The sequence below is a fragment of the Phyllobates terribilis genome, unplaced genomic scaffold (assembly GCF_046119375.1).
Source record: "Phyllobates terribilis strain yellow unplaced genomic scaffold, ASM4611937v1 Scaffold_7__3_contigs__length_470593459, whole genome shotgun sequence".
Lineage (NCBI taxonomy): Eukaryota > Metazoa > Chordata > Amphibia > Anura > Dendrobatidae > Phyllobates > Phyllobates terribilis.
Window position 1 is genome coordinate 316675294 of NW_027362767.1, and position 19584 is coordinate 316694877.

The 19584-nt window shown below is 42.8% G+C and overlaps 1 protein-coding gene across 3 annotated transcripts in view; it reads right to left on the reverse strand.

Moving 5' to 3' along the window:
* SMARCA1 (SNF2 related chromatin remodeling ATPase 1) overlaps positions 1-19584 on the reverse strand; it is a 95563-nt gene that overhangs the window by 55751 nt on the left and 20228 nt on the right. For all 3 annotated transcript variants that reach the window (XM_073641094.1, XM_073641095.1, XM_073641096.1), the window contains exons 4-11: positions 19057-19157; positions 14388-14488; positions 12265-12444; positions 9073-9228; positions 7911-8042; positions 7361-7429; positions 7167-7276; positions 2653-2879 (exon numbers count right to left, since the gene is read on the reverse strand). In XM_073641094.1, coding sequence (XP_073497195.1) covers positions 2653-2879; positions 7167-7276; positions 7361-7429; positions 7911-8042; positions 9073-9228; positions 12265-12444; positions 14388-14488; positions 19057-19157 — 1076 coding nt within the window. The remainder of the gene's footprint in view (positions 1-2652; positions 2880-7166; positions 7277-7360; positions 7430-7910; positions 8043-9072; positions 9229-12264; positions 12445-14387; positions 14489-19056; positions 19158-19584) is intronic.

Consider the following 19584-nt stretch of genomic DNA (forward strand, 5'->3'; position numbering starts at 1 on the left):
GATCCCGCTCCACCACAAACGGTAATTTACGTTTGGACCATAAGACGAACGCCCCATTTTCCTCCCAAATTTGGGGGAAAAAAACTGCGTCTTATGGTCCGAAAAATAAGGTAATTGTGCACCCCTGCACTAGAGTAATCCAAAAGTTACTCCTCTCCCCATAGCAAAGCAAATACATTACAACAATAAAGGTGCATTTATAAGTGAGGTGTGTTTGCAATACATACTTTTCTATGGTATTAACCATCCTTTGCATCTCAGTTTAGGATTGTACTCACATCTATAAGTGATATCCTGGTGAATACATACACTATGTACTATATAGGTAACAGCATCTATAATATAACCAGGGATGTGTCCTTCTGTTCGAAGCCTCTATAGGCGCCTGCGCAGTCTTGCCGCAGACAGAACGAAGCATCCACATCCCAGACAGGGATGAGAGTGTGGCACCGGAGATCGCAGTATGCATAGGCACTGAGCGCATACCGCGATCTACTGTGCCATAAGCACATACCTGCCAGGGGAGGAGTGCGGCGCCTCTGTTCAGGCCAGAGGCCGAGGAAGATGTGTGGCACTGGAATCTGCACCTGCACATAGCGTGATATCGGGCGGCATTTTAGTGAACACAAATGTGCAGAATGTCTTCAACAAAATGGCGCAGTACAGCGCGGTATGCGCATACGCGTATTCCGCCACTGTTTTGTTGAATACACTCTGCACATTTGTCTTCAATAAAATGGGGCCGGATATGGCGCTATGCAGGCGTGGATTCTGGCATCATTTTAGTAAAATAATCCAGATGAAGTGCTGCAGGGGAGCAATGGAAAGGTGAGTAGGAGTGTTTTTTGTTTATTATTTATGGATGGATGCATATACCAGGATGGGGGAGCATACAACAGAATCAGGGAGCAGGATGGGGGAGCATATACCAGCATGGGGGAGCACATAACAGGATGGGGGAGCACATAAAGGATGGGGGAGCATATACAAGGATAGGGGACCAGGATGGGGGAGCATACACTAGGATCAGGGACCAGGATGGGGGGCGCAAATACCAGGATGGGGGAGCACATAACAGGATAGGGGAGCACATAATAGGATGGGGGAGCATATACCAGGATGGGGGACCACGATGGTAGAGCATAGACCAGGATGGGGAAGCTTACACCAGAATGGGGGGCCAAGATGGGGGAGCATATACCAGGATGTGGGACAAGGATGGGGGAGTATAGACCTGGACGGGGGAGCAGAGACCAGGATGGGGGACCAGGATGGGAGAGCATATACTAGGATGGGGGAGCATAGACCAGGATGGGGGACCAGGATGTGGGAGCAAATACCAGGATGGGGGAGCATATACCAGGATGGGGGAGCACATAACATGATGAGGAAGCATATACCAGGATGGGGCGCAAATATCAGTCCCCATGGGGTACTTGAAACTGCAATCGCCTCACGGTTTATACAATTCTGTACAGTTGTATTGTAGTCTATTGTGAAATTTCCAATCTCTTATGAAGCTCAGCCACAGGCAGTGCTTCACAATCGTACAAACATGGCAGACACAGGGGCCTTTGGTAGGTTCTGCTATAACAATGCCAACAGCCTCTTGCGATTATTGTCATGGCAGTTGGCCGCTTCTAAGAGATTAAACAGAGCTGGCTCCAATGGCAACAGATAGTCACAAGTGCTGAAGATGTAACTCAGCTGGTACTTGCACGGTACAGAGCAGACTCAGCTACTGAGCCTGTTCCATACTGCGATAGTGACCATCTGCTGTATATGTACAACAGATGTCACCATGGGGTTAAAAATTTATCCTTTTCACTGTGCACTGAGCTTGCTTTATATTAAAGGTGCATTCCCTACACATAAAGTGACAGTACATAATTACCAAGGTTGGGTAATTTTATATGATTCTCCTACAGATTTATTGGGCTTTTCCATTTTGTTGCAGCAGCAGTACTTCACATGAAACAAATCATATCTAACAACTGGTGATCACTGGGGTAACGGGTGTGAGACCTCCCACCAATCTGATATTGATGACCTATTCTCAGGGCAGGTGAAGACTGCAGTATTATTGGTCAGAGTGTGATCTGAAACCACAATGGATCACAGCCTGACCAATGTTAGTCTATGTCCAATTTTTTACTTAAGAGTCTGAGCAAGGAAAAAAATCACTGCATGCCCGATTTACATCAAATATTTGGATTGCACTCAGCCACGTCACATGACTGCAGTCCGATTTTCAAGCACCGACACAATGGAGAAGATGGAGAAATTTTGTTCTCCATCTTCTCCTCAGTGTGCTCCGATTCGCTCATCCGAATCGGATCACACTATGCTGAAACTCTGATCAGGGTTTGATCAGTGTCATTTGCATAATAGGTCCAATTCTCTTGGATGTGAGAATCTATGGCCATCCGCATGAGCCCTAAGGATAGGTGATCAATGTTACATGGCCAGACAACCCCTTTAATAAGATGATCCAAGGACCATACTGGGTTTGTATCTGTGTGCTGAAGACTCCTATTTTCTAAAGAGTTAATGCCAAAGTTATTCTCTAGCAGTGCTTTGTGAATCTGCATTCTGTGTGACGCTGTACCAGCCTGATAGGTAAACCGTACAACAGAGCGGGTAATTACCTACCTTGTTCTTTGAGCTTTCGAAGCAGTTTATCCAAAGCCACCATCTTTCCACTGTTGAAGACAAGATGAGTGTCGGTGGTGTACGGGGGACCTGGCTCAGCCCCATCAAACAGGTAAGGATGGTTGCAACATTTGCGCAGCTGCATCAGTATGTTTAGCAGACGCATCTTGTCCATTTTCCCAGCAGAATTCAAAATGTCGATATCTTTCATTAAAATTTTTGTGTACCTAAAGAGTTGTAAAAATTCAGATTAGCACTTAAAGCACAAACAGCACAACAGTACAATCAGAATTTCTCTTAATAACCCACATAGGAGTTCAGTGTACTCTGGGCTGGTACCAGCTCCCCTCACCTGTAGGCATAAGGTACAGAGAACCAACTGCTGTGAAGCTAGTTAATGATGGCTTAATAGTAAAGCATTCCCAAATATTGTAATTCACAAATATATAACGTTAGGGGGCATTTGTTCATGAAAGTTTAGTGTTTGCTGTTTATTGTGGGCTTTTTGTATGTTTTTTTATTATTAATAATTTTAAGAAAAAACTGCATTTCATAAAAAGCAGCAAAAATCTTCCTCAATGATAACCCTGGGGACTGCTCCTAGTACTACAAGCACTGTTTATGGCAGCCTGTACCCTGAGCGCTATACTGCACAAGTTGTAATGCCCCTTAGCACAGCAGAAGTGTCAGCACTGTACGGGAAGAGGATAATGTTCTCAGCACCAACATTATCCTTAATGTCTGACTAAACACCAATGTGTGATCGGTAAGGTTCTGGCATGACAACAGTGTGTGATCGATAAGGGTTTGACATGACATCAATATGTGATAGGTATCAGTAAAGGTCTGACCCAATAGTAATGTGTGACGGGTAAGGGTCAGACCCAATACCAATGTGTGATGGTTAAGGGTCTGACCCAATACCAATGTGTGATGGCTAGGGGTCTGACCTGATAGCAATGTGTGACGGGTAAGGGGCTGACCCAATACCAATGTGTGATGGCTAAGGGTCTGACCCAATACCAATGTGTGATGGTTAAGGGTCTGACCTGATAGCAATGTGTGACGGGTAAGGGTCTGACCCGATACCAATGTGTGATGGTTAAGGGTCTGACCCAATACCAATGTGTGATGGTTAAGGGTCTGACCCAATACCAATTTGTGATGGGCAAGGGGCTGACCCGATACCAATGTGTGACGGGTAAGGGGCTGACCCGATACCAATGTGTGACGGGTAAGGGTCTGACTCGATACGAATGTGTGACGGGCAAGGGTCTGACCCGTTACCAATGTGTGACGGGAAAGGGTCTGACCCGATACCAATGTGTGACGGGTAAGGGTCTGACCCGATACCAATGTGTGACGGGTAAGGGGCTGACCCGATACCAATGTGTGACGGGTAAGGGGCTGACCCGATACCAATGTGTGACGGGTAAGGGTCTGACCCGATACCAATGTGTGACGGGTAAGGGGCTGACCCGATACCAATGTGTGACGGGTAAGGGGCTGACCCAATACCAATGTGTGACGGGTAAGGGTCTGACTCGATACGAATGTGTGACGGGTAAGGGTCTGACCCGTTACCAATGTGTGACGGGTAAGGGTCTGACCCGATACCAATGTGTGACGGGTAAGGGTCTGACCCGATACCAATGTGTGACGGATAAGGAGCTGACCCGATACCAATGTGTGATGGGTAAGGGGCTGACCCGATACCAATGTGTGATGGGTAAGGGGCTGACCCGATACCATACCTCTCCTGATCTGTAGAACAAAGACCCCTGCACTTGCTGGAGCTCTATAGCGTCTCCACTGTGGTGCTACTCCCAGATGTATTTCATATTATAGATTAGTGGCTTATCCTAAAGATATCAATGCTGGGAACCTCCAAGATCCATTACCATAAAAGTATCAAAGACCTTATCAAGTGGAAAACGTGCCGAACTGTCAGGGGCATCTTGACAAAGGCATGTAGCCAAAATACTACATCTACTGGAATCAAGACCCCAGGATTTTTGCATCTACTACATGAGAAAATGTGCAGCCATGAACAATAGGTAAGCCATCAGTAAGTAATATCTCATAATGCAGTGGCAAATGCTGCTGTGATATTTAGGAAGCATTTTATATATATATATATATAGTACAGACCAAAAGTTTGGACACACCTTCCCATTTAAAGATTTTTCTGTATTTTCTTGACTATGAAAATTGTACATTCACACTGAAGGCATCAAAACTATCAATTAACACATGTGGAATTATATACTTAACAAAAAAGTGTGAAACAGCTGAAAATATGTCTTATATTCTAGGTTCTTCAAAGTAGCCACCTTTTGCTTTGATGACTGCTTTGCACACTCTTGGCATTCTCTTGATGAGCTTCAAGAGGTAGTCACCGGAAATGGTCTTCCAACAATCTTGAAGGAGTTCCCAGAGATGCTTAGCACTTGTTGGCCCTTTTGCCTTCACTCTGCGGTCCAGCTCACCCCAAACCATCTCGATTGGGTTCAGGTCTGGTGACTGTGGAGGCCAGGTCATCTGGCGTAGCACCCCGTCACTCTCCTTCTTGGTCAAATAGCCCTTACACAGCCTGGAGGTGTGTTTGGGGTCATTGTCCTGTTGAAAAATAAATGATGGTCCAACTAAACGCAAACCGGATGGAATAGCATGCCGCTGCAAGATGCTGTGGTAGCCATGCTGGTTCAGTATGCCTTCAATTTTGAATAAATCCCCAACAGTGTCACCAGCAAAGCACCCCCACACCATCACACCTTCTCCTCCATGCTTCATGGTGGGAACCAGGCATGTAGAGTCCATCCGTTCACCTTTTCTGCGTCACACAAAGACACGGTGGTTGGAACCCAAGATCTCAAATTTGGACTCATCAGACCAAAGCACAGATTTCCACTGGTCTAATGTCCATTCCTTGTGTTCTTTAGCCCAAACAAGTCTCTTCTGCTTGTTGCCTGTCCTTAGCAGTGGTTTCCTAGCAGCTATTTTACCATGAAGGCCTGCTGCACAAAGTCTCCTCTTAACAGTTGTTGAAGAGATGTGTCTGCTGCTAGCACTCTGTCACGTCTGGAGATGCCGTGGAGAGCGATCTGCTGCCTGCAACATCCTTCAGCATGACCGGTTTGGCAGTAGATCAGTAATGGTGTGAGGTGGCATTTCTTTGTAGGGCCGCACAGCCCTCCATGTGCTCGCCAGAGGTAGCCTGACTGCCATTAGGTACCGAGATGAGATCCTCAGACCCCTTGTGAGACCATATGCTGGTTCGGTTGGCCCTGGGTTCCTCCTAATGCAGGACAATGCCAGACCTCATGTGGCTGGAGTGTGTCATCAGTCCCTGCAAGATGAAGGCATTGAAGCTATGGACTGGCCCGCCCGTTCCCCAGACCTGAATCCGATTGAGCACATCTGGGACATCATGTCGCTCCATCCACCAACCATCCATTGCACCACAGACTGTCCAGGAGTTGGCGGATGCTTTAGTCCAGGTCTTGGAGGAGATCTCACAGGAGACCATCCACAACCTCATCAGGAGCATGCCCAGGCGTTGTAGGGAGGTCATACAGGCACGTGGAGGCCACACACAATACTGAGACTCATTTTGACTTGTTTTAAGGACATCACATCAAAGTTGGATCAGCCTGTAGTGTGTTTTTCCACTTTAATTTTGGGGGTAACTCCAAATCAAGGCCTCCATTGGTTAATAAATTTGATTTCCATTGATGATTTTTGTGTGATTTTGTTGTCAGCACATTCAACTTTGTACAGAACAAAGTATTCAATGAGAATATTTCATTCATTCAGATCTAGGATGTGTTATCTCAGTGTTCCCTTTATTTTTTTGAGCAGTGTGTATATATATATATATATATATATATATATATATATATATATATATATATATATACTGAGCTCTATGTGTGACCACAGCCTCATTCATGAAAGCCTAGGAGCAGAGATAAGGTCCACCATCAATCATTATCCCATTTACACCTCCAAAACCATATTTGCTTGTAATCTGAAGGCAATACAGGGTCTTCAATAGGGCCATAGAGGGACTTCGATGGGGCCATACAAGGTCTTCAATGGGGCCATACATGGTGACAAGGAATGACTCCTGCTTCCTTTAATCTGCTGGACAAGGCTCCTGATGGACACGTGTCCAAAATGTTATCTAAACTCACATAATGAAGACGGACTGACAGATTCTATAAAATCCTGTTTCTATAAACTGCCTGGTGCGCAGACTTCACCATTAACAAGCAAATCCTCAGAGCAAGGTCTGTGCAGCTCTGCAGCGCTGTGAATGTCGCTCTGGATTATGAACAGGCTGTAAACCAGGATTATACAAGTACAGCAATGCATCTAAAAATGTACTCAACTTAAAAGTACTTCTAAAGTAATATCCAGAACTGATGATTCAGATTCCTGCCCTACATGAAGGCACCAGCAGAGCACTACACATAATGGCATTAATGGAGTGAAGCACACATGGCTCTCACCATTCTCTCTGCATCTTACTGAGCCCCAGATAAATTTTGACTTCCTTCTTTGGGGGGAGGCTTTTTTCAACTTCAGCTTTTATACGACGCAAAAGAAATGGCTTTAAAACCTGGTAAAATACAAAGAGACGGAGTTAAAATTATGTTCAAAATCAAGAAATAAAGTTGCCAGTTACAGCTAAAACCGTGCTTACTGCATGAAGTCTTTCCACAAGCTTCTGATCTCCAAGACAATTGTTGGTGTCAAACCAAGAGTCAAAATCCTGTAAAGTAAAATGCATCCCAATAAATGATGTGGACAGATATGACATAACATATGTAGCAACAAAAGGCATAAAGAAAATGTGATTTACAATAGCATTCATTGTACAGTGAAATATCGGTAAATTTCGGACATTCCCCTGGTGCTATCAGAGGAAAGCCTGACGTCATAGGCACTATACAGGGGAGGAGGTTGCAGTTGTACAAGGGGTCCATTAATTTGAGACCATCAGAGAGGTCCATTTGCCCCATACAATGACTGTAGTAATATAAATCACTGGTGTTAGCTGAGGGCGATGTTATAGATCTTACATGAAGGCCCCGTTATGTCTCTATAGTTAGACCTATATTTGCAAACTATTGGGAGAACATTTTGCAATGTATTTTGGGCCGGCACTGAATAGTTGCTGTGATTGTCTATACAGCAGCTGTACATTGTTGTGACTGGTGAGGATTGTATGATAGTAAGATATGACCACTTACATCTGCAGAGTTGAACACATCAGGTAGAAGGAAGTTGAGTAATGCCCACAATTCATGGAGGTTATTCTGAAGTGGCGTGCCCGTCAGCAGCAAACGGTTGGTGGTCTTGAACTCTCGGACAATCTCAGAAAGCTAAAGAACAGACCAAACAAACAGATATGACCAGACTGAGAGGTGGATCCTGGAGCCTTCATTATTATTTGCACTTTTATAGTACGAGATGCACAAATAAACCAATGTCCTGTGGCAGAGATTCACTCACGATCCAATGCTACATTCATCCTTTAGTTGTGTTTTAATTCCCTTGCTGGAATCCACAGATTCAAAAATACGGATAACACAATTTGTACTTACCAAGAAATATACATATCTACAAAACGATAAGAGAGACCTCCTCAGATATCTAGCTCTGTGAGTAATGTACAAATTCTACTGTCTGCTGATTTACTCACTTGCAGTAAGCACACACTATACCAACACTGGGAGGGAGTAGGAAGAGTCTAATTACTGCAGCCCTTTACTTCCTCCCTGCTGTCTAAGAGTCTGCAGAGAACTTGCTACATAATAAAGTCCTATTTTTACTATAGCATGGCATTGATTCAAGCAGTTTTTCCCTCTCTGCTAACCGATAGAGGGGGAAAGTGTGTGGAGAGTAAAGTACCGGTGACTGCAGCGCCAATATATCTGTAACATTGCATACAATGATAAAACATGTATGCTACTGAATTACGAAGAAGGAGAGGTCTGCAGCACAAAGAGTTACAATTAAAAGGGTGTTCTCAGGTTTGAAAGTTCATTCCTATCCCAAAGATAGGGAATAACTTTCTGATCGCTGGGGGTCAAACTGCTGTGGCCCTTACTGATCCTGAGAACCGGGAGTCTGAAGAGCACCTGCTGAATACAGCAAAGGTTGATCATAAGCACTGCTGGTCCATTCATTCTAATGGGAGTGTTGAAGATCAGCAGAGCGCTGCGCTCACTAATCTCTGCCACTCCCATTATAAATGAATGGAGCGGTGGTGTGCTCGATCGATCTCTGCTCCATTCACTTGAGATCGATGGGGACCGGAAAGTTATCCCTTAAGCATACCCTTTTAAAGGACACTTCTAGACAGTTACTGGAGGTACATTATAACTACATTGTGTGTATCACGAAACTGACCTTAGATTTTTCATTCTTTATTCTGTGAGCCTCATCAATAACAAGGTATCTCCAGTTGAACTTCTTAAAAACAGATTTTTCCCTTATGACCATTTCGTAGGAGGTAACACAAACATCCCACTCTCCCGGCATCATGACATCTCGTATGAAAGCCGCCTGGTTTACATATGAAATAAGAACACATTAAAAATGAACTGAGGAAACAACATGTTACAACAAAAAATATGCCTATTTAGGGATTTACTGTTATAATGAATCTGTCACCAGTGAAAGTACAGTACATACAGTGGGGAAAAAAAGTATTTGGTCAGCCACCAATTGTGCAAGTTCCCCCACTTAAAAAGATGAGAGAGGCTTGAAATTGACATCATAGGTAGACCTAGTTTGAGGTTGCGGACAGGTGTCTTTTATACTGATAACAAGTTCAAACAGGTGCCAGTACTACAGGTAATGAGTGCAGGACAGAGGAGCCTCTTAAAAAAGAAGTTACAGGTCTGTGAGAGCCAGAAATCCTGCTTGTTTGTAGGTGAACAAATACTTATTTTCCACCAAAATTTGAAAAAAATTTCTTTCCAAATCAGACAATGTGATTTCAGGATTTGTTTTCTCATTTTGTCTCTCATAGTTGAGGTCTACCTATGATGTCAATTACAGGCCTCTCTCATCTTTTTAAGTGGGAGAACTTTCACAATTGGTGGCTGAATAAATACTTTTTTCCCCACTGTATAGTGTGTAATCCACTGTCCATTAAAATAAAAACAAAGTGAGAAAGAGTAAAATGTTGCTTTAACCCCATTAGCGATGGCTGCCGTACATAGTGCAAGCTCAAGAGGGACCAGCACCCGAGAGTAACGACTGCGATCCAAGTTGGTACCAATCACATCAATTTAACTTTTTAAATGCTGCAGCCAAGTATACAGTATAGCAGTGTATTGTAGAGGCAAACAAGAGATCACAGATACAAGTCCACTTAGGGAACTAATAAAAAATGGAGAAAACATTACAAGGAGCCTGTTGGCGACAGCTGAGTAGAACACTATCACAGTCAGTCCCATAGACAGTCCTATCAGTCGGTTTCCCACCGATCTGCAAATTATTAATCAAGTGTGTAGGTGATAACGTTACATGATGACAATAACAATTTAACGGAGTCACAGGTCTGATTACATGAACATACCGGCAGCACGACACGACCGCCAACTGGAAACCTTTTCCCAATCGGCGGTCATTTAAATGGCTGTTTACACAAACAGACGATGCGCTCTGAGCAATCTACAGTGCTGGCCAAAAGTATTGGCACTCCTGCAATTCTGTCAGATAATACTCAGTTTCTTCCTGAAAATGATTGCAATCACAAATTCTTTGGTATTATTATCTTCATTTAATTTGCCTTCAATGAAAAAACACAAAAAGAATTGTCCTAAAGCCAAATTGGATATAATTCCACACCAAACCAAAAAAGGGGGTGGACAGAAGTATTGGCATTGTTTGAAAAATCATGTGATGCTTCTCTAATTCATATAATCAACAGCACCTGTAACTTACCTGTGGCACCTAACAGGTGTTGGCAATAACTAAATCACACTTGCAGCCAGTTAACATGGATTAAAGTTGACTCAACCTCTGTCCTGTGTGCTTGTGTGTACCACATTGAGCATTGAGAAAAGAAAGAAGACCAAGGAACTGTCTGAGGACTTGAGAAACCAAATTGTGAGGAAGCATGAGCAATCTCAAGGCTACAAGTCCATCTCCAAAGACCTGAATGTTCCTGTGTCTTCCGTGCGCAGTGTCATCAAGAAGTTTAAAGCCCATGGCACTGTGGCTAACCTCCCTAGATGTGGACGGAAAAGAAAAATTGACGAGAGATTTCAACGCAAGATTGCGCGGATGGTGGATAAAGAACCTCGACTAACATCCAAGTAAGTTCAAGCTGCCCTGCAGTCCGAGGGTACAACAGTGTCAACCCGTACTATCCGTCAGCGTCTGAATGAAAAGGGACTGTAAGGTAGGATACCCAGGAAGACCCCACTTCTTACCCCGAGACATAAAAAAGCCAGGCTGGAGTTTGCCAAAACTTACCTGAGAAAGCCTAAAACGTTTTGGAAGAATGTTCTCTGGTCAGATGAGACAAAAGTATCAACATAGAGTGTACAGAAAAAAAAAAGAGGCATTCAAAGAAAAGAACATGGTCCCTACAGTCAAACATGGCGGAGGTTCCCTGATGTTTTGGGGTTGCTTTGCTGCCTCTGGCACTGGACTGCTTGACCGTGTGCATGGCATTATGAAGTCTGAAGACTATCAACAAATTTTGCAGCATAATGTAGGGCCCAGTGTGAGAAAGCTGGATCTCCCTCAGAGGTCATGGGTCTTCCAGCAGGACAATGACCCAAAACACACTTCCAAAAGCACTATAAAATGGTTTGAGAGAAAGCACTGGAGACTTCTAAGGTGGCCAGCAATGAGTCCAGACCTGAATCCCATAGAACACCTGTGGAGAGATCTCAAAATGGCAGTTTGGAGAAGGCACCTTTCAAATATCAGGGACCTGGAGCAGTTTGCCAAAGAAGAATGGTCTACAATTCCAGCAGAGCATTGTAAGAAACTCATTGATGGTTACCAGAAGCGGTTGTTCACAGTTATTTTGGCTAAAGGTTGTGCAACCAAGCATTAGGCTGAGGGTGCCAATACTTTTGTCTGGCCCATTTTTGGAGTTTTGTGTGAAATGATCAATGATTTGATTTTTGCTTCATTCTGTTTTGTGTTTTTTCCTTGCAAGCAAATTAAATGAAGAGAATAAGACCAAAGAATTTGTGATTGCAATCATTTTCAGGAAGAAACTGAGTATTATCTGACAGAATTGCAGGGGTGCCAATACTTTTGGCCAGCACTGTATATTAGATCACTCTGCACATAGACTGTAATTTTTCTCGGCAGTGTGAGTGCTAATTATACAGGACGATGCACTGCCAAGGATGGTGATCTTTTGCGCTGCACCAAAGATCATTTCACCCAATGAACGAGCGTTTTGCTCATTCATCGGGTGATCGACAGCCTGTTTACATGGCAAGGTAATTGTGAAACAAGCATCTCTTAGCAACACTTGTTCACGATTATCTTGCAGTGTAAATGCCCCTTTACACATTTGTATAAAGTCTATGTGTGATTACCTGCTCTTACAATAGCAATTCTTACCCGTGCATCTTTGTCTCCAATAAGACAGACAGCACAAAGTGACGGGACCCATCGTTTAAATTCATTCATCCAGTTGTGTAGAGTGGATTTTGGTACCAACACCATGTGTGGACCTGGAGTGTTCCTGTAGTGCTTAAGGTAGCCCAACAAAGCAATTGTTTGCAATGTCTTGCCTAATCCCTAAAAATAAAGATAAAAATGCATGCAAGATAATACAGATTCTGCTCTGCAAATACATAACTATCAGTTATAAATAAATCGACTGCTAAATTGTAACGTAGCTCCTCGGACATCCAATAAATTGCCCCAATAACCACCGGAATACAATCTTCTATTATAAATGAAGTCGTCGTGGGAAATGTTCATATAGACAACTAAGTCATACAGTACGTCTAATCCTAAAGGCAATATAAGTGCATAGATCTATTTTATATATATATAAGATTTTTCTGTATTTTCATGACTATGAAAATTGTACATTCACACTGAAGGCATCAAAACTATGAATTAACACATGTGGAATTATATAGTTAACAAAAAAGTGTGAAACAACTGAAAATATGTCTTATATTCTAGGTTCTTCAAAGTAGCCACCTTTTGCTTTGATGACTGCTTTGCACACTCTTGGCATTCTCTTGATGAGCTTCAAGAGGTAGTCACCGGAAATGGTCTTCCAACAATCTTGAAGGAGTTCCCAGAGATGCTTAGCACTTGTTGACCCTTTTGCCTTCACTCTGCGGTCCAGCTCACCCCAAACCATCTCGATTGGGTTCAGGTCTGGTGACTGTGGAGGCCAGGTCATCTGGCGTAGCACCCCATCACTCTCCTTCTTGGTCAAATAGCCCTTACACAACCTGGAGGAGTGTTTGGGGTCATTGTCCTGTTGAAAAATAAATGATGGTCCAACTAAACGCAAACCGGATGGAATAGCATGCCGCTGCAAGATGCTATGGTAGCCATGCTGGTTCAGTATGCCTTCAATTTTGAATAAATCCCCAACAGTGTCACGAGCAAAGCACCCCCACACCATCACACCTCCTCCTCCATGCTTCACGGTGGGAACCAGGCATGTAGAGTCCATCCGTTCACCTTTTCTGCGTCACACAAAGACACGGTGGTTGGAACCAAAGATCTCAAATTTGGACTCATCAGACCAAAGCACAGATTTCCACTGGTCTAATGTCCATTCCTTGTGTTCTTTAGCCCAAACAAGTCTCTTCTGCTTGCTGCCTGTCCTTAGCAGTGGTTTCCTAGCAGCCATTTTACCATGAAGGCCTGCTGCACAAAGTCTCCTCTTAACAGTTGTTGTAGAGATGTGTCTGCTGCTAGAACTCTGTGTGGCATTGACCTGGTCTCTAATCTGAGCTGCTGTTAACCTGCGATTTCTGAGGCTGGTGACTCGGATAAACTTATCCTCAGAAGCAGAGGTGACTCTTGGTCTTCCTTTCCTGGGCGGTCCTCATGTGAGCCAGTTTCTTTGTAGCGCTTGATGGTTTTTTCAACTGCACTTGGGGACACATTCAAAGTTTTCCCAATTTTTCAGACTGACTGACCTTCATTTCTTAAAGTAATGATGGCCACTCGTTTTTCTTTACTTAGAATTTGTATTATGGCAAGAAAAAAGCAGCTAACAGTCTATTTAGTAGGACTATCAGCTGTGTATCCACCAGACTTCTGCACAACACAACTGATGGTCCCAACCCCATTTATAAGGCAAGAAATCCCACTTATTAAACCTGACAGGGCACACCTGTGAAGTGAAAACCATTTCCGGTGACTACCTCTTGAAGCTCATCAAGAGAATGCCAAGAGTGTGCAAAGCAGTCATCAAAGCAAAAGGTGGCTACTTTGAAGAACCTAGAATATAAGAGATATTTTCAGTTGTTTCACACTTTTTTGTTAAGTATATAATTCCACATGTGATAATTCATAGTTTTGATGCCTTCAGTGTGAATGTACAATTTTCATAGTCATGAAAATACAGAAAAATCTTTAAAAGAGGTGTGTCCAAACTTTTGGTCTATACTGTATGTATACACATATACATGTGTGTGTGTGTGTTTCTACATGTCTATAGTTGTTTCTAATGGGTACTTATGCAAAACAGAATAAATATCCTTTACCATTTCATCTGCCAATATTCCATTAATGCCATTTTCATACAAAGAGATCATCCAGTTGAGGCCTCGGACTTGATAATCGCGCAATTTTCCTGATTTCACATCTGCAAGACAAATATTTAAAAATTAGATATGATTAAAACCTAAAAAAGATACCGATGTAACAAGTGTTTTCCCATACAAAACCCATCTTTATAGCAGAAAGATTACAAAGGGGAGAATTGTGAACCCTTTTCTTCCACTGAGTTTTCCCTAATAAGATGCTGCAATTTTCTTTCCAATTGAACAAAGTAACCATCATATGTGTGATTTAATGGAAAACCATTGCTAACTTTATCTAAAAGGGGTTATCCAGGACAATATTGCAACAATATGAAATGGATTCCCATAATCCTTGCTGTTCATCTGACACAAGGTGTCCCAAGCACCGTATCCCCCCCACTAAGTACAAGGCTGTACTTCTGGTAGTGGCTGTGCCGAGTGCTGAAGGTTACAGCAGCTCAGTTCCATTAAGGTGCCTGTAAATAAATGAAGGGGACAGAGCAGGGGTCCCTTGGTCAGCTGATCTACAGGAGTAGGCATCATTGTGGTAGGATCAATATCCCAAGTATGTATCTAACACAAAGCTCATCCAACACTATAGGTCTCAGGCAGCCCACTCCAACAAATATAAGTTGCCGTTCATCCATGCGTTGGTTTGTGTATTAGCAGATTTATTGCTGAACATTTATTATGCAATTGAAGTCGATTAAAATAAAATATCCAATCTGAATAAAATAAAGATTAGTCTTAAAAGAATGTTGTCCCTTGAAAAACAATGGCCACCACCAAACAGCCAAATCTACCTGCTACACTAAGATCTGGTTCTGGAAATGAGGAGAACTGGGTGAAAAGTCACACAAGTACATATTAAGGCTTCATTCAGACGTTCGTGGGTCACATATGGCCTCTAACAGTGGTTTTCAAGAAGAGAACACGTACCCATTATAGTATAAGGGGCTGTTTAAATGTCAGTGTTTTTTTGTGGCCTGTGTCTATATAAAAAATCATGGCAATATGTCCATTTTTGATGTGAGTCACAGATCAAAATTCCAGACAGCACATGGGTGGTATCATTGTACAGTATGTGTGCTGTCCATTATTAAAGGGGCAGTCCGGTCTTCTGCTAAGAGTGTGCCTTCACTTTATGTGAAGTAATTATCCCCCTCTACTCCTCCTTGATCAGACCTCATCTGGAATACAGTGTCCAGTTCTGGGCACCACATCTTAAAAAAAGACATTGAAAAACTGGAGCAAGTTCAGAGAAGAGAGACCAGGATGGCGACCAGACTGCAAACTTTGTCCTACGAGGAAAGGTTAAAGGATCTGGGAATGTTTAGCTTGCAAAACAGAAGACTGAGAGGAGACTTAATAGCTGTCTACAAATATCTGAAGGGCTGTCACACTGTAGAGGGATCGTCCTTATTCTCATTTGCACATGGAAACACGAGAAGCAATGGGATGAAACTGAAAGGGAGGAGACACAGATTAGATATTGGAAAAAACTTTTTGACAGTGAGGGTGATCAATGAGTGGAACAGGCGGCCACAAGAGGTGGTGATTAGTGATGAGCGAGCGTGCTTGTTTGACCCTTTAAACGAGCACGCTCTGGCGCTCGCCGAGTATTTTCGGCGTGCTCAGCATCTAGGTTTGATGTGCCGCGGCTGCATGTGTTGCTGGACATGCAGCCGCGGCGGATCAAACCTAGATACTGAGCACGCCGAAAATACTCGGCGAGCGCCAGAGCGTGCTCGTTTAAAGGGTCAAACGAGCACGCTCGCTCATCACTAGTGGTGAGTTCTCCTTCAATGGAAGTCTTCAAACAGAGGCTGGACAGACATCTGTCTGAGATAGTTTAGTGAATCTGGCATTGAGCAGGGGGTTGGACACTATGACCCTGGAGGTCTCTTCCAACTCTAACATTCTATGATTCTATGAATGCTTACAGCACTCGCACTGCATGCTGTAGGGAATCACCAGTTTTGCCATATTTCAGAGCTGCAACATTACTGGAGTATCAAAAAGCACAAGGTGTGCGATACTCAGGGACATGGCCAAGGTAAGGAAGGCTGAAAAACGACCACCTCTGAACAAGAAGCATAAGAAAAAAAGTCAAGAATGGGCCAAGAAATATCTTAAGACTGATTTTTCAAAGGTTTTATTGACTGATGAAATGAGCGTGACTCTTGATGGGCCAGATGTATGGGCCAGAGGCTGGATCAGTAAAGGGCAGAGAGCTCCACTCCGACTCAGACGCCAGCAAGGTGGAGGTGGGGTACTGGTATGGGCTGGCATCATCAAAGATGAACTTGTGGGACCTTTTCGGGTTGAGGATGGAGTGAAGCTCAACTCCCAGACCTACTGCCAGTTTCTGGAAGACAACTTCTTCAAGCAGTGGTACAGGAAGAAGTTGGTATCGTTCAAGAAAAACATGATTTTCATGCAGGACAATGCTCCATCACATGCATCCAGCTACTCCACAGCGTGGCTGGCCAGTAAAGGTCTAAAAGAAGAAAAAATAATGACATGGCCCCCTTGTTCACCTGATCTGAACCCCATAGAGAACCTGTGGTCCATCATAAAATGTGAGATCTACAGGGAGGGAAAACAGTACACCTCTGGGAACAGTGTCTGGGAGGCTGTGGTGGCTGCTGTACGCAATGTTGATGGAAAACAGATCAAGCAACTGACAGAATCTATGGATGGAAGCTGCTGAGTGTCATCTTAAAGAAAGGTGGCTATATTGATCACTAATTTTGGAGGTTTTTGTTTTTGCATGTCAGAAATGTTTATTTCTAAATTTTGTGCACTGATATTGGTTTACCTGGTGAAAATAAACAAGTGAGATGGGATTATATTTGGTTTTTTATTAAGTTGCCTAATAATTCTGCACAGTAATAGTTACCTGCACAAACAGATATCCTCCTAAGATAGCCAAATCTAAAAAAAAACACTCCAACTTCCAAAAATATTAAGCTTGGATATTTATGAGTCTTTTGGGTTGATTGAGAACATAGTTGTTGATCAATAATAAAAAAATAATCCTCTAAAATACAACTTGCCTAATAATTCTGCACACAGTGTAGTTGGAACATGGAAAGAAGTATGTAATGCCGGAAAATCCTGACAGCGCAAAGTGCGAGTGCTGTAAGGATTCAGAAATCTGCAGTCACATAAAGAGGCTGCGGACTTTAGCAAAAGACCAGACAACCCATTTAACATTGTAATGGATAGGAGAACCTTTGTCATTTATTTATTTTTTATGATGAAATGCTGATGATAAAAACTGACACACTGACCAAACACTGATGAAAATCAGATGAAAAACATTGCTGAGTCCTATGTCTGATACCAGGTAACAGAGTGGCAAAGCTTGGTATGCTGCTGTTGCATTTCCTAATTTAGAAGTCTTGCTGGTGGAATTAAAGTGTATCCATTATTGGAAAAAATGATCACAATCCCTCCTAATGGGTCCTTACGTGTGCATGAGATGTAGCACAGATGAAAATGCAGAATGTCCACAATTTGGGTCTTCTGCTTGCTTTCTGTACATTTTCTTTCCTGGTGGGATGGCTTGTCCTATAACGCTGCATTCTTGGCCAACCTTACCTCTCTTCTGTCTCACACACAGTCACACGCAGCGCTGCGTCACACTCCACCCTATCTAGTATTTTACATAGACTGATTAATGAGTGTAAGGATGATGCTACATGTGTGATGGGGGAATCTCTAGAATGATTAACTTTCTGCCATAAGTCGATAGTATTAAAAAAATTAAAAAAAATTAGTATTGCTTACCCTCCCCAGATCTAGCACTTACTCTTCACCACTGCTGCGGTGTCTGTTCCAGACCTGCAGCCAATCACTGAGCTCAGCGGCTTGTACCATCTATATGGCTGGAGAGACACCAAGCTCCATGATTGGCTGCAGCGCTGTCAACGTGACATCAATGCTGACCTGAAATTTTTAGGTCTAAGAGATCTATTTATGCAGCTTCTATTGTGAACTCTGGTGACAGATCTGCTATAGGTTCTGGATACAAAAGAAGTGCTCCATCTGGCTTCTATGCAGAATGCAGAGGAAAACACTATTATAAGAGAAATTTTGGAATTGCTTGGGATCAAATTCTGATATGTTCTAAATTCCCATCAGACGTCACATTCAGGCTTCAGTCACTCATCCGTTTTCTTTCTCATCTGTTTAAAGCTGAAGCAATAGACTGAGCTTTTATTTATCCATTGACTCTTAAAAATGGATCACTTTAAAACAGATGAAACTCTGAAGTAGAAAGGATGTCTTCTATTTTTCATCTGTGTGTAAAGGATCCCCAAAAACTTTAATAATGGACGAGTCTGATATACAGAACGGATGAGAACAGGACCGGATCCGACTATCACGGGCAGGAGACACAAATCATTTTTTTTAATGTATAGGTGTATGAGTCAATGCGACTCTATGGGTCAGTGCAAGAAAAAACACCAAGAACACGGACGTCTACAAAGGATGTTTAAACTCAGCTATCATCGTATAAGGTATAACACGGGCATGTTACACAGTACATTAAAAGAACATTAGTGTAGCTTAACCTAAGTACATGATAAGTGAATCATTTAGAAGATAAAAGACAACATACAAGATGGTGATTCTTCGAATCGCACGCAGACATTGGAAGTTTTGCGGCTTTCAGACAGTAACTCTTCATCTTCTTCTTGCTCTGTCCGTCGGTGTCGATTGCTTCATTAAAAAAAAACATACAAAGAATACCTTTATCATTAATGATGCCAATCTGTGCCCCCGCATGCAGTGCATATAACCATACACACTGAATACCTAATATTGTGTTGTTATTCTTTCTGGAAATGTATGAAAAAAGTAACAAGAGGGTGTGTGCGACAACAGCGTGACATTGTCAACGATTCTGAAAGGTGAAAGTGATGACAAGAGGAATGGTAACATTTCCTAGAGGAATAACAGAGGGATTCAGATCTGTCAGAAATCACTGACAGATGGGAAAACCTCCTGGCACTACTGCCAAGACTGCAAGTCTGACCTGAAGCTCTGTGTCTGAAACAGTGTCAACATGTCCACGAAGAGTATAACTAGTGGGGACTTACTTAACCCTAGAACGCATGACCATAAAAATCTACTTTCACATACCTGG